Here is a 14,176-nt window from a genome sequence, read left to right on the forward strand (position 1 = left end):
TTACCCCAACCCCAACAAGAAGTTCAGTAGCTAAAATTGCTTAGTGGAGATTTTTACTTCATCAGGTTGGATCAATCCATCCAATGTCTGAATGTCTGAATGTCTTATTGTTATTGAGAACTGCTGAACCAGATAGATTTCTTATGCTCATTCAGTTAATTATATTGGGCATTTGCTAAATTAAAGGGAAAATAAAATAGATCAGACTAAATCTGTATCAATTCCAAAACTACATGGCATTACTGAAATTCATGTAAGGGTTTTTGGATACAGCTTATTACCCAAATAATAATTTTAAGGTTGTAGTAATAAGACCATAAAAATTTTGTGGTTCATTTAATCCCTTCATATTAGAAATTAACCTTGCCTTCCAAATAAGTCCATAAAAGTTATAGTTTTCTTGTTTACAAACATTATATAAATCATTTGTGGGGCAATAAAAACCTGGAAAAGAAGTGGGGTTTCATTTATATTTTTTTGCAAAAATGCTGTTGTGTTGGCATTGATGTGTGGGAGTGGCTATTTATTTATTTGGACTTTAATTGGGAAACAAAGAAAAATACTTTTTAGGCTTTGATGGAAATTTCTTACGCTTGTCAGGAGATGGAAATCAAACTATGGAAGTCTGGGAATGATTTCCTGCTTGAACAACAATTCAGGATCTTCCTTTCATCTCTTTTATTCTGTTTATTACTCTTTATAAACCTGAATCAAAACTCTGTAACTGAAAGAAAATGTGTTGTAGTTCCTAGGTCAGAGAAAAGAAACAACTGGGTAAAAGGTTACTGTTTGTTGAAAGTAATTTGCAATACCTGCTTGTTTGCACCAAGAAACAAATTCTCATATACTGCAGCAAAATTTATCATGTTATTGTTTGAGAGCATTTGCTTGTGCATTTGGTGAATACAGATAGTCTTCGACTTACAACAGTTCATTTAGTGCCTGTTCAAAGTTACAACGGCACTGAAGAAAGTGACATGACTTTTTCACACTTACAACTGCTGCATCCCCATGGTCATGTGATCGAAATTGAGATGCTTGGCAACTGACTCATATTTATGACAGCTGCAGTGTCCCGGGGTCATGTGATCCCTTCTTGGAACTTTCTAACAATAAAGTCAATGGGGAAGCCAGATTCACTTCACAACCATGTTACTAATTTAACAAATGCAACAATTCACTTAACAATTGTGGCAAGAAATATCATAAAATGGAGCAAAAGTCACTTAACAAATGTCTCAATTATCCACAAAAAAATTGGGCTCAATTGTGATTGTAAATCAAGGACTAGCTAGACAAAAAGAAGGGAAAAGTAATTCAGAAATACGAGACAGCTGTAGTCAAGCATTACTGCTTTGTAAAATGCTAACAATTATTCTCCTGGAATGTTTTGCTCTGTCTTTTCCATATGTTGTTCATCTAGAACCCAGATTTCCAAAAGCAAAATAACAGAATCACTTAACGTATACTGTATATTAGCCCTTAGAGTGGCTATTTTATTATAGCATTCCAATCATATCAATTATAATTTAGAGTCCATTCCGGCTTATTTCAGGTTAAGTGATGGAAAAATCTAACTGAAATTCCAAGCATGCAGAATGCAAAGGACCTGAATTCTGGTTCCTTACCATTCCAAGTGTTCCACCCTCCATATAATTCATATTACTTAGCAATAGTTAAGAGCCTATGATTTCCAACATATTTTATGTCCCACTTTATTGTTTCTGTCCTTTAATTTTCCCTCTCATTATTTTTAATTTCCACTTTTCCGCTCATAAACATTTTTAATATGAATATCATGGTTGCCTATAATTATCATAGATGCTCACATTTATCTCAGTTTGAATATATATTTTGGCCATTTAAAATGATTGGGACGAGCAGTTAAGAATCGTATACCGTGAAGACAATTTATATTTTCTTCATCCCATCATTTCCTCTCTTTAGATGCTGATCTGGAAGTCATTTTAAACAAGCATTCACTACAATAAGAGATTAGTAGTTGTATTTGTGAACTACTACAACAACTACTACTACAGACTAGGTGAAACTTGGTTTAATGCCAGTAATTGTGAGAGGGCTCTTGGAGTTCTGTTGGACAATCACTTAAATATGAACCAACAGTGTGAAGCAGCAGCCAAAAAATTCAATGAACCAACAGTGTGAAGCAGCAGCCAAAAAATTCAATGCAGTCCTACGGTGCATTAATAGAGGGTTTAGAATCAAGATCATGTGAAGTTCTAGTACTGCTTTACAAAGCCTTAGTAAGACTACACTTGGAATACTGCATTTAGTTCTGGTCACCACGATACAAAAAAGATGCTGAGACTCTGTAAAGAGTTCAGAGATGAGCAACGAAAATGATTAGGGGGCTGGAGGCTAAAACATACAAAGAATGGTTACAGGCATTGGGTATGTCTAGTCTAATGAAAAGAAGGACTAGTGGGAGATGATAGCACTGTTCCAATACCTAACAGATATTTCCAGATAATACTGTTCCAATATTTGAGGGGCTCCTTCAAAGATGAGAAAATCAAACTATTTTCCAAAGCACCAAAAGGTAAGACAAGAAGCAATAGATGGAAACTAAACAAGGAGAGAAGCAACTTAGAACTAAGGAGAAATTTCCTAATGGTGAGAGCAATCAACCAATAGAATAGTTTGCCATCACTGGAGGCTTTCAAAAAGAGACTGAACAACCATTTGCCTGAAATGGTATAGGGTCTCCTGCTTTTGTAGGGGGTTGGACTAGAAGACCTCCAAGTTCCCTTCCAACTCTATTATTCAGTGTTCTAGCTGTCATGATTTTCTGGCTTTGCAAATGAATCATCATCTAAATAAACAAACCCTATTGTGTGGAATAGAGCAAAAAAAGTGGGAAGAGTCAAATTATCTCCTTAGTTTTACTGGTTTTCTTTCTTACCTGCTCTTCTCTAGGAATACAGTAGAGAGGTGATGTTGCCATAGCATCCTCATTAACCATGTATCTTAAACCTCTCAAAGGCACAATGTAATAAAACATCCTTCCTTGATTACATAACAGCAAGTTTTATTTTTTTATTTACAATATAGCATTACCAATAAGAATTACATGGTGAAGCGGTACCAGCTCATTCAAGCATTTATGCTGATTTGTTGCTTCACTTTCATGTTCGAGATCCCCAGTATTTGTTTTGACAAATCACACTTAAACATGGTAATCTATGAGTGTTAGGAAATTATCACTCTCTCATTAACTTCAAATAACTCAAAAATATACATGAACTTGATTTCACTTAATTTAAATTGACTTCTTCAGAATGGATAGTCCTGAATGTATATCATTTTGTGGCAGCAGAACCATTTCTTGGAGTCATTTAGTCATATGTCATATATACAGTATATGTGCATTTTTCAACCACGATAGCTAGATCAGTAGCATGTCTACATATTTAGTGATTCTTGTCATTGAATCAGTATAGCTTTTTGATGGTCTGTTTCTCTTAGCTTGTTTTACAAAAAAATCTGTTTCAATATATGAATTGTTTCTAACATGTGAATGCCAGACTTAATTGATTTTCTCTGTTGCTCTTCATTTACCGAATGCTTCTTTTCTCTTTCTTTATAGCCTTTCCATGCCGATGGCTGGTGTGATACCATCAACAACCGAGCCTATTGTCAGTATGATGGTGGTGACTGTTGTTCCTCCACAGTCTCCTCAAAGAAGGTAACTGATATTGTTAGTTATCCATTACAGAAAATGGAACATACCATATATATTTGCAGATCAGACGAGAATTTTAAATGAAAAAGGTATCCAAAAAATCAAGTTCAGCTTATCCACAAAATACACAACACATTTAAGTACCTGCATTTCCCATATATACACATGGACAAGCTTATCCACGTGTTACATTTTTAACCAAAATACCATGAAAAATGTGGATAGGCTTATCCATGGGTGGTGCATTTTTTCATAGTATTTTGGTTAATAATTCAACAGTCTATTATTTATTTACTTATTGATTAGATTTTTATCCTACTTTTATTATTTTACAATTAACTCAAAGTGATGAACATACTTAATACCCCTTCCTCCTATTTTCCCAGAACAACTCTGTGAAATGAGTTGGGCTGAGAGAGTGTGACTGACCCAAAGTCACCCAGGCAGCTTTCAGGCAGAACTAGAACTCCCAACCTCCTGGTTTCTAGGCCAGCACCTTCACCACTACAACAAACTGGCTCGCTTATCCATGGATGGACTTATCCACAAGTACATATGATAAATTAAATTTATAGATAGTGTCTTGCCCTGGAAGTCTGTGTATAAATTATATGCTGAACTGCTTGGCCTGGTGTATAAAAATAACTGAATTTACATAGGAGTTGAATTAACAGAAAAGAAGCGGAATGTTTTTTAGTTGGATTGTTTTTTTTTAAAACAGCCATGACAAGTTTCTTTCCTTATAAATGATGTATTTTACGTGGCACACTTGTACCAGAAAAAGGGGCATTTGTGTTATTTGTCAAAGAAATCCTCTCAAACTCTCAAGGTTGCTCAAGTGATGGTCCCAAAGAAGTTGATTGCTGGTGTAGAAAGTATAAGCAGAATTCACAGGGTGTCTTTTTCAAGTCATAGAACACATACAGAAAGAAACTATCGACTATTGAGGCACACAAAGAGACCAGCTCACAAAAGTGTTTCTGGCTTTCCCTTAATTGCTCCTTGTGATACTAGATCTCTTTTCAGTGCAGCTCTTTCAAATACTGCTTTGAATGAGCTCCCATTTCATATAAGGCTGTGGATGAAGATAAATGGAATGCCAGGTATATACAGATTATCTTTTCTAAGAATATTTATCATTGTGCACACGTAAAACGGGTGCGTTTTGTCCAACAAGAAGTACTTCATGAAGTGTGTTAATAGATTTCATCAGTGCTGGCAGAACGGAAGGTCTGTGCACACTTCATTACATTTAAAAAGCCATCAAATCAAGAGAACTCAAAGTGGCGCACAGAATAAAACTCATAATCAAAACATATAGCAAAAAGAGAAATGCCAATGCCCTGAGGAAATATGCAAAAAAGAAAATTTCAACCACTCATCATCAGTCAAACAGGATCACAAATTGGCATGGCTTCTGGCCTGTTTCAAAATCCATATTTTGAAAGCTCTTCTAAAAGAGAGGAAAGTTGAGGGAATTACTTTGCCCTTGCACATGGCATCTGGTGATCACTAAAGCAACTCTTTTGTGATAATGTAATTCTTAAATCCAACTCAACTGTTTCTTAGGTTTGTGTGGAAGTTTGGAAAAGAAAGATGCTTTAGTGGATAACAGAGAACTCTCATGCTTTTTAGCAAATATTATCTGTTAGGTTCTCGAATTGAGCAGAACCTGTAAGCAGCTCAGAATTTCGTTCCTGCCCTTGTTGAATAACGAAATGAAACTATCTTAAGTCAGCGTTGGGATAGGGGGTGGAAACCATTTTGGTTTTATTCTGTTTTGGTTCTGTCAGAACTTTTTATTTTGCTTTTAGGTTCCTGGTCTATATAATATATTGGGCATCATCTTTGCCTCTATTCCCTAAATACCACTGTTCTTCCAATCCTTTAGGTTGTTCTGTTTCCCAATGGCTGTGATCAGGACGAGTGCACCTGCCGGGATCCAGCAGCAGAAGAAAATCAGTAGCCCGCTGCAGCAGCCACCAGGACACGTTGTGCTGCCAAGGCTCAAATTGGAGGAAATTACAAAGGCTTGAGGGAAAGCATAAATAGGAGACAGCAAAGGCTGAAGAAAAGGATTCAGGGGAAGTCTGGTCATAAAGGTCCTGCACTTGATGTGTAAGTGCATAAAGGAGAAAGGAAATTTTGAAGAAAGAGGTGGAGAAGAGAGCGAGAAAATGAAACACCCTTACCATATTTGGTCAACTTCTTTTCCATCAGAACTGAAATACAGTATCATCTTGTCAGGTCTGCTGGCAAACTGGATCTGAACCAAGCCTCAAGGCTACCTTCCATGCCGCATCAATGGCTTGCCACCTAAACTGTGTCTTTGCTCTGACGTTTTATTGGTGTGCGCCTCTCTAGAGCTTGATTTAGCAAAGTGGAGAGGGAAATGTGATCTGTCTGCAAATATTTAAACATAATTTTATTACAAATCTATATAATATTTTTACTTGCTGTATAGTAAACTAAATCATGCTGCTGTGAAATACACTACATTAGAAATGTGGGATCATATAATGAACATTCCCAGAAATCCAGCAGAATTCCAATGGGGCCCTTATAAATATCTAAATGAAGCAGTAATTGCTTCCCCCCTCCCCAAATTATGTCACACTAAACTGCAGAGTTAAAGTCATGTATGAGAATGCTCTGACCGTCATATCTGCCTACACTTGTACCACAAAGAAGCCATTCCTGATTTTTTTACTGGGCATATATAAATACCCATTCCTCTATTTCCTAAGCAGCATTACAAGTAGTAACCTAAAGAAATGAAAGGCATATGATACAAGGGGTAAAAAACACATAAAGCTTAATGTATTTTTAAACTACACCAATTACTATACTTCTTCATCCATTTCTACCCTTCCAAATCACTCTGACTTCTTCTGTGTCATACACTGCTCTATTCTGCTGACTTCTTCTGGGATGTTTCTTCTGTCATTCTGAACTCTCACTTCCTTAATAACAAAGAAGGCAGAAGCATCCTATTAAACAAAACATTTGACAAACGTTTATTCCACACAACAGACCAAATACTTGCCATTATCTTTTCAACTATTATCTTTTTTTTGAAAAATATTTTTTTTATTTTTTTCCAACATAAACATAAAATATATCTTTCAAGAGCGAAGTTTCGATCCAGTCATAGATAGGTACAATCGCTTAAATTTTAAAAAGCTCCATTCACAATTTCCCATTACATCTTTTAAAATTAAAAATCATAACATAAAAAAAAATCTTTTAATATAAATTCTAATATCTTAATCAGAACCATTCTATTATATCACCACCAATTTAATTTCCAAAAAAAAAGCTTAATTCATTTTTATATCCATTTATAAATTCAATTATATCTGGTTCTTTCCCAAGCTCCCTTCATTACACCTTTTAGCATCAATATCAAAACATAAAGTTTAAAAAATATTCTAATCTCTTAATCTGATTATTTACCTTACAATTTTATCATGACACATCTGTTTCAAGTTGACTATAGCTCTATTTTTTATTTCAATTTATAAGTCAAAATTCTATCCATATTTCTTAATCTCTAAACCCCTTCATCAAATCTTTAAATCTTAGACTTTATTAATTTACCTTTAATTTTACACATTTCATATTACACCAATTTATCTCAAAATCCATATCCTCCTCCATAACTCCTACTATTACTTAGCTGATTTCCAGCATTTTTTATTTTGGCTGATTTACAGCATATTCTCCTCCATACCTCTCACTTTTGTTTGGCTGATTTCCAGCATAGTCTCCTCCATACCTCCGTCCATTGTTTGGCTGATTTCCAGCATAATCTCCTCCGAACCTCCCACTATTATTTGGCTGATTTCCAGCATATTTTATTTTTGCTGATTTCCAGCATATTCTCCTCCAAATCTCCATCTTTTGTTTGACTGATATTAGCAGCATGCTTACCTCCACTCCTGCACCTATTATTTTTGCTGTTTTATTTTAACTGATTCACAGCATATTACATAAGTAACTTTTTCAGCGTATTCTCCCATAATTTTTAACTAAACATGTATTTCAACAAGTCTCTTCTCACATATTTTCTCCTGGATTGTAAATTTCTCTTAAAGTCATCCCTCTTCATATTTATTCTTTTTTTTCTATAAAAACAATATTTTTATCCACCTTAAAATCAATTTCCTCTAATTATTAAGTCTATAGATAACTCTTATTAAAATTCAAAAGTTCATTTAAAGATTTAAAACATTTTTAAAAAATCATATTCTCATTCAATCATTTGTAGTCTTATTTCATGACCAAATTAGTATATGTATATTTATGTAGTAAAGTTTAAAAGGAATGGAAATAAAAAGTAAGAAAGGAAATAGAGAGAGAAGAGAGAAAGTAAAGATAAAGAGGAAAAGAATAACAAAAAAAAAGAAAAAAAAAGAAAAGGAAAAAAGAGAGAAAGAAAACACATCAACATTCAAACTTTGAATAGGCATTAAACATTATATTTTCATTTTAATCAAACTATGTTGTTTTTCTTATCTTGCAACCCACTATATTCCATTTCTTCTTTTTCCAATCAGTCCAAAACTATTCCGTTTCAATTTCAATGTTATCAAAGTTAAAAGTTTTATTAAATTCTTTTCTATTAAATTAAGTTCTTCTGTGACATCTATTCCATATATGGCATCATCATCTCTTCTTTTGTTGCCATGCCCTTTTCTTTTGTTGCTGCACCTATTAGTTCAATTTTAATTGTTCCAGTTTATTTCTTCTTTCTTTCCATCAGTAAAACCTCCAGTCGACAGATTGGATATCTCCAGAGTCAGACCTCCTTGATTGTTTCCAAAATAATCCAATTTAAATAGCAAGACACATAGTTTCTCTTTCAAGTCGCAAACAATCCACAATTTGCACTTTCACTTTGTCACGGCAGTTCTCCATTTTGGCTACTGTATAGTTATCCGCTTGTCTTTTCCCCTTATTTTAAAAAGTTCCTGTTTATCGCCTCTTCCCTCTTTTTCTCTTCAAAGATAATCCATTCCCATTTAGAAAAAAGAAATTTTCAAAGTTTTGTAACTTTCCAAAGAACAATCATTCCAAGTCAGTCAATAATAGCATTAATTCATTTATGGGTCTTTTCCTCCTGTAAGTTGTTTTATTAGGTCTTCTTGCCCGATTGTCTATAGCCACTAATTAAGGCTAGGGGCTCTCTTGTAGATAACCATAATTTAAGCACTGTTCCACCTGGGTTTGGTCTCACTTACCCAGCTTCCAAACACTTCACTCTTCCTTCTTCCTCCTGCACTAAGCTTCTCTGGTTGGCCCCGGCTTCGAGGCAGCCGCCATGGCTGCCGCTTCCCTGCCGCCGGCTCAGAGGGCTTCCTCCGGCCCCAAGGAACCTGCCCGTTCCTCTCGGCCATCCAAGGGGTCCCTCTCTTTCCCCCTGTCCCTACAGGACAGGGTAGGTCCGCAGACCTGTTGGCGGCAGCTCGACAGTCAGGGTTTTCGCAGGGCTCATCAGAGCCCCGCTATTTCCCTGACTGGATTGCCACAGCGCCAAACTGGAAGTCCATCTTTTGGTCTATTTTCCATTCTTTAGTAAACATTGTAGGGAGATACATAAACTCATTTACTTTTTCTAATTTTAGTAATTAGGTATGAATAACAAACATGCCCTAAACACAGCTTCCTTGACCGTTAATGCATCCATTTTAAAATCTATGCTGTTAATTCTGTCAGCCTACTCACCTAATATTTGCTGCAAAACTTTCAAACATGTTGCCAACCAATACACTTCAAGGATTCCTTATACAGTACAATTATCCATAAATATAGTAAAAGAAGAATGAGTCACCAGCCCGTTTATTCTGACACATACTTTTCTTTCATCACTCCTCTTACCACATTCACCAATCAACTTTCAAATCATCCATGATTTAAATGTATTCACTTTATTAGATACTTTCTCTAAATCAGTGTATAATGTATTTCTTTTTTATGTGTTTCTGTTTCATATTTATGCATTTCTTAATGGCCTGATAAAAGCTGGTTGCTCACTGCTTGCCTAGCATAAAGCTGGATTGCTTATTGTTGTGTCTCCTAGCTTTTCAATTAGAATTCTCCAAAACATTTTCCCAAATACACTTAATAAATCCCACCATAAATGTGTTACTCAGTCTTGCTATTCTTTCCTTGAAGGAAAGTAGTAATAACAACATGCATCCATTTATGAAACTCAGATGCAGCCTTCCCATTAAATGAGCCAGCCATTCTGTAGGCAAACTACACCTGTGTTTTAAGATTTATACCACCTATACTTGCATTTTTTACCCTTTTTCAACTGTGAGTATTTATGATAGCCTTTTTTTTATCATTTTTCTTCTTTGAACACTACTATTTATATTTCAAGATATATGTGATTTCATTAAGAATTTTGATTATAATAATTTCTAATACAAACTAAAGGACAGAAAATGAATAGAAAGAAGTAAAAAGTGCAAAAAAAGAAAAATGTAATAAAGAATATAATAAAGAGAAAAATATATAAAGAAATGTCTTCCAACCTTCATCACAAGTATAAAGAAATGTAATAACTCTTAATCCACTCTGAGGCTATAAACATTTATCTCTTCATCCCATATACCATCTATATCTTATCTATAACCAAATCCATAAAACACCATATTTTCAATCCTCATGTCAACACTAAGTGTATAAAGTGTTACTAGAGGTGTTACTAGAGGTGTAACCTTGTTCTTTAATCTTATGTTCCTTCCTTTTACTTCAAACAATTCTAATTTTTAATTCATACAAATATTGTTGGATTTGATTTCTCTTCATTTATTCTTTGTCTGATTGCTAAGAGTTGTTTAAGGTTTTAACAAGCCTGTTTTGTAAGTCAAGTAGGAAAACAAAATCCACTCACTCCAAGTCACTCTCTTGGTTTGTCATTTGTATTTCCCTTTTAAATTTTAAAACCTCAACCAGTGTGTTTTGTAGATCCAGTGAAACATCCTTTTCTAGATCATTCTCTTGACCCGTCAGTTGTAAATCTACTTGAGATGCTATCTCTATTGGGTCAGATAAACTTTGTTCTACATCTGTCATTTCTTCAGTAACATATTTTGGACATAATATATCCATGAAAGTAGCCATCATTACTGATATAGTTGATATTGTGGCTACCATTTTCTGATTCCATTCTTCAAAAGTCTCCTTCAATATTTTATTATTGTTACAACATGTTGCAACATTTTACAGGCTTGTAAATCTTTCCTCTACCCAAAAACTTTAGTCCCCTCTAGTGTCCAGTTTTTGAAATCATGATATTGTTTATCTTTCTTTTGCCTTCTAATAAAAGAGTCTATTTCTCATTAACTGTGTATTCATTATAATTAATTCCAAAATCTTACTGCAAATGTTTCAATAGTCCAATTTTATCTAGCCCGTTAGCCCATTTATTCCTTTTGTTTTTCTCCATATGCACATTATACAGTATCTTTCATCTGTAATTTTGCAGCAGTCATTATTTTATGTGATTTTTGTTTGCCTTTGTGACTTCTTAATTTCATTTAGCATTCTTCTGCATAATTCCATTAGCAGACTTCCACATACTTTTGTAATTCTTTTCTCTTGGTTCCCATCAGCTTCCACTTATTTTAGGTCTTTTTGTGGTTATACTGTTTGAAGAGTAAACTACCTTTCACACAGAACTTGTACTTCCTCTTCTTGCAGGTCAGAAAAGGGAAGGATAAAGGACAGTGTTGTTTACTAACAATCTTTTAGCCAATTTTGTACGTTGATGTAGAAAGATTGTATGTCTTCAGGGAATAATAGCCTGAAGAGATGCAATTCAGGGAAAGTGTTACTGCTTGATTTTGCTCATTGTATATATGGCCTCATCATGGGTATTCAAAGTATGCTTCCACATTTTTTTAATATAAGCCTATAAAGGAAACTTTACATCAACATTCAGAAATTAGAAGTTTAGCTGATCAGACACTGTCTAGCACATTTAGTATTTACTTCGTGATGCAGAATTACAATAGGGTTCTTCTTGTGGTTTTGTTTTTTTTTTAAAAAAGAGGTTTTGAATTATAGTATAAAAATGTCAACCTGGTATAAAATCTATACCAAAATTTATCATGCATCCCTTGAGTCTGACACCTTAATTGCCTCATTTTAGTCTTCATCTGGGAATGATGACATTTGTACTGATAATGGGGTAATTTCATCTCTTTCTGGCCCATCTACAATTTTAAAAGATGTTTGAATGCTAAATTAACCCAAGTATGACACTTTAAAAGCTCACAGGAATACTATTTGGTTAACATGGCTTAATGGGCTCAAGGACCTGAACATACTGAGATGTTCACGATATGGAAAGTTCTGTGTGACTTGCAACCATCTATTCGGGTTCACAAGGAATTGCTATGGTTCTACAACAGTTGCCTTCTCCAAGCAAAGTACAGTTGGGAACTCTAGCAGAGAGAGAAAGTGCTTGAAGTTACCTACTTCTGCAGTCAATGATAAATTTCTTAAAATATCAAATTATGTCTTCTCTTATTTGACCCAGAGATTTATAATCTGCATCTCAGTAGAAACAGATGTTTGAAATGTGATTGCACTGTTAGGTAATCTGGAATAAATTCTACTGCCTGGATTTGTGTTCACTAATATGCAATGCATATATGAAGGGGAAATCATTTAAGGGCAGAGAAGCATTGATGTCTAACCCAGAAAAATCCATAGGCCCTCTAGAATTATGCAAGCATGTCACTGTTTGTAGTATGTACACCAGATGTCGGCCACCACAGCACACAATTTTAATTGGGAAAGTTCCAACCACCTCTACAAATCAAACTTATTTCCTTTTTTAAAAATAAGTTTTTCAGATTAAAAAAAATGTAAAGAGGTATATCTTTATTTATTGGTTATGTATGGATGAAGCATATATATTTAGGAACTCATGTATTATATTGGTACTCTCTCCAGAGGGTGAAATGAGATTGAATAGGATGGTGATTTCCACAGCAGCACAACTCCTTTTATTCACTTTGTGTTTCATTTGAAATGATGTTATGAGAAACAAGATTCCGTTTATCACCAGCACAATGGAGAGAAAGACATTGTTGGGGGGAGGGAATCCAGAGAAAGGCTTAATCTCCTCTCCCCTATTAATGCTGCTTGCCAGGTCATTCTAGAGCAGTGGGTCTCAACCTTCCTAATGCCGCGACCCTTTAATACAGTTCCTCATGTTGTGGTGACCCCCAACCATAAAATTATTCCTAAAACCATTGAAAATATGTGTTTTTGGATGGTCTTAGGCGACCCCTGTGAAAGGGTCATTCGACCCCCAAAGGGGTCCCGACCCACGGGTTGAGAACCACTGTTCTAGAGCAAGGGTGTCAAACTGATTTCATTGAGGACCACATCAGGGTTGTGTTTGACCTCAGGGGGAGGGCAGGGTGGTTGTGGCCAGGGTGGGCATGGCCAGCTCGATGTCACTCATGTTGTGTGTGACCGAAGTGCTCTCCCAGTGAAAGTGGGCTCTCAAGCTACATTTTAGGCTGCGATGGCCTCTTCCAACCCTCTGCCAGAGAAAACAGAGCTCAGGAGGTCCCAAGCCCCATTTTCACTAGCAGAGGCACAGAGGTCCCTCTTTGTTTCCAGGGTGGCCCCACGGACCAGATTTAAACACCCGGTGGGCCTTGAGTTTGACACCCCTGTTCTAGAGGATCCAGTGGTCATCCAAAGTGTTTTTTTAGGAAACACTGGGGGCTGCTCAGTAAGGAACAAGTGCAAAGTTCATCTTGGCTAAGCATTACTCTAGTTTAACCCATAGTGGTAGAGATACTTTAAGGATTGGTCATAAGAAATTGGTCATTTTCTGGTATTTGGGGCAAGATGTAATCTGTACTCCCAACTGCTGTGCCTTTGACACCTCAGTGACGTCCTATGATACTGCCTGAGTTTCTGAAGTTCAGCTCCAAGCCCTATCAAATGTTACAGATGTCACAGATTAGCTGCCTTTCACCCACTGACTGGATGGTTTTCCTTATTGCTTAAAATAGCATTAAACTAGCTAATTATCTCAAATTAGGTGCTGAAGACTTAGTTGTATTTCTGTGAATAGAGCATTGAGGACAAAGATTTATTACATTCCTGCACTAGAGCTGATTGAAAATATCAATTGAGGAAAGGTCATTTTAGTGAATTGCTCATTTTTACAGTATGAGAATACGGGATTGCCTTTAGCAACATAGCACATCATGTCCCCTTTTAGAAGGACAGCTTTATTCTCAGTGGAGGCTGCTGCTATTTTTTGTTTTTGTTTTGTATTTGATGATTATTTTTTATAAAAATCTATAAAATTAAATAATCTACTGATCCATCCGTGTCTTTCTCCATCTTGTTACCTTTGATGTGAAATGAACAGCATTTCTAAGAAAAAAAATCCATATCAGCACGAGTTGTCTAGGACAGTAGTTCGGC

At 35.5% G+C, this 14,176-nt stretch overlaps 1 protein-coding gene across 1 annotated transcript in view; it reads left to right on the plus strand.

The window, feature by feature from the left end:
• PAPPA2 (pappalysin 2) overlaps positions 1-5,669 on the plus strand; it is a 150,459-nt gene extending 144,790 nt beyond the window's left edge. The window contains exons 21-22 of the mRNA XM_070939233.1: positions 3,608-3,706; positions 5,595-5,669. Of these exons, the coding sequence (XP_070795334.1) occupies positions 3,608-3,706; positions 5,595-5,669 (174 nt within the window). The remainder of the gene's footprint in view (positions 1-3,607; positions 3,707-5,594) is intronic.
• The last annotated feature ends 8,507 nt before the right edge of the window (positions 5,670-14,176 follow it).

Source organism: Pituophis catenifer, unplaced genomic scaffold, assembly GCF_029215685.1.
Source record: "Pituophis catenifer annectens isolate HBS135680 unplaced genomic scaffold, rPitCat1.0.hap2 SCAF_3, whole genome shotgun sequence".
In the NCBI taxonomy this organism is placed as follows: Eukaryota; Metazoa; Chordata; class Lepidosauria; order Squamata; family Colubridae; genus Pituophis; species Pituophis catenifer.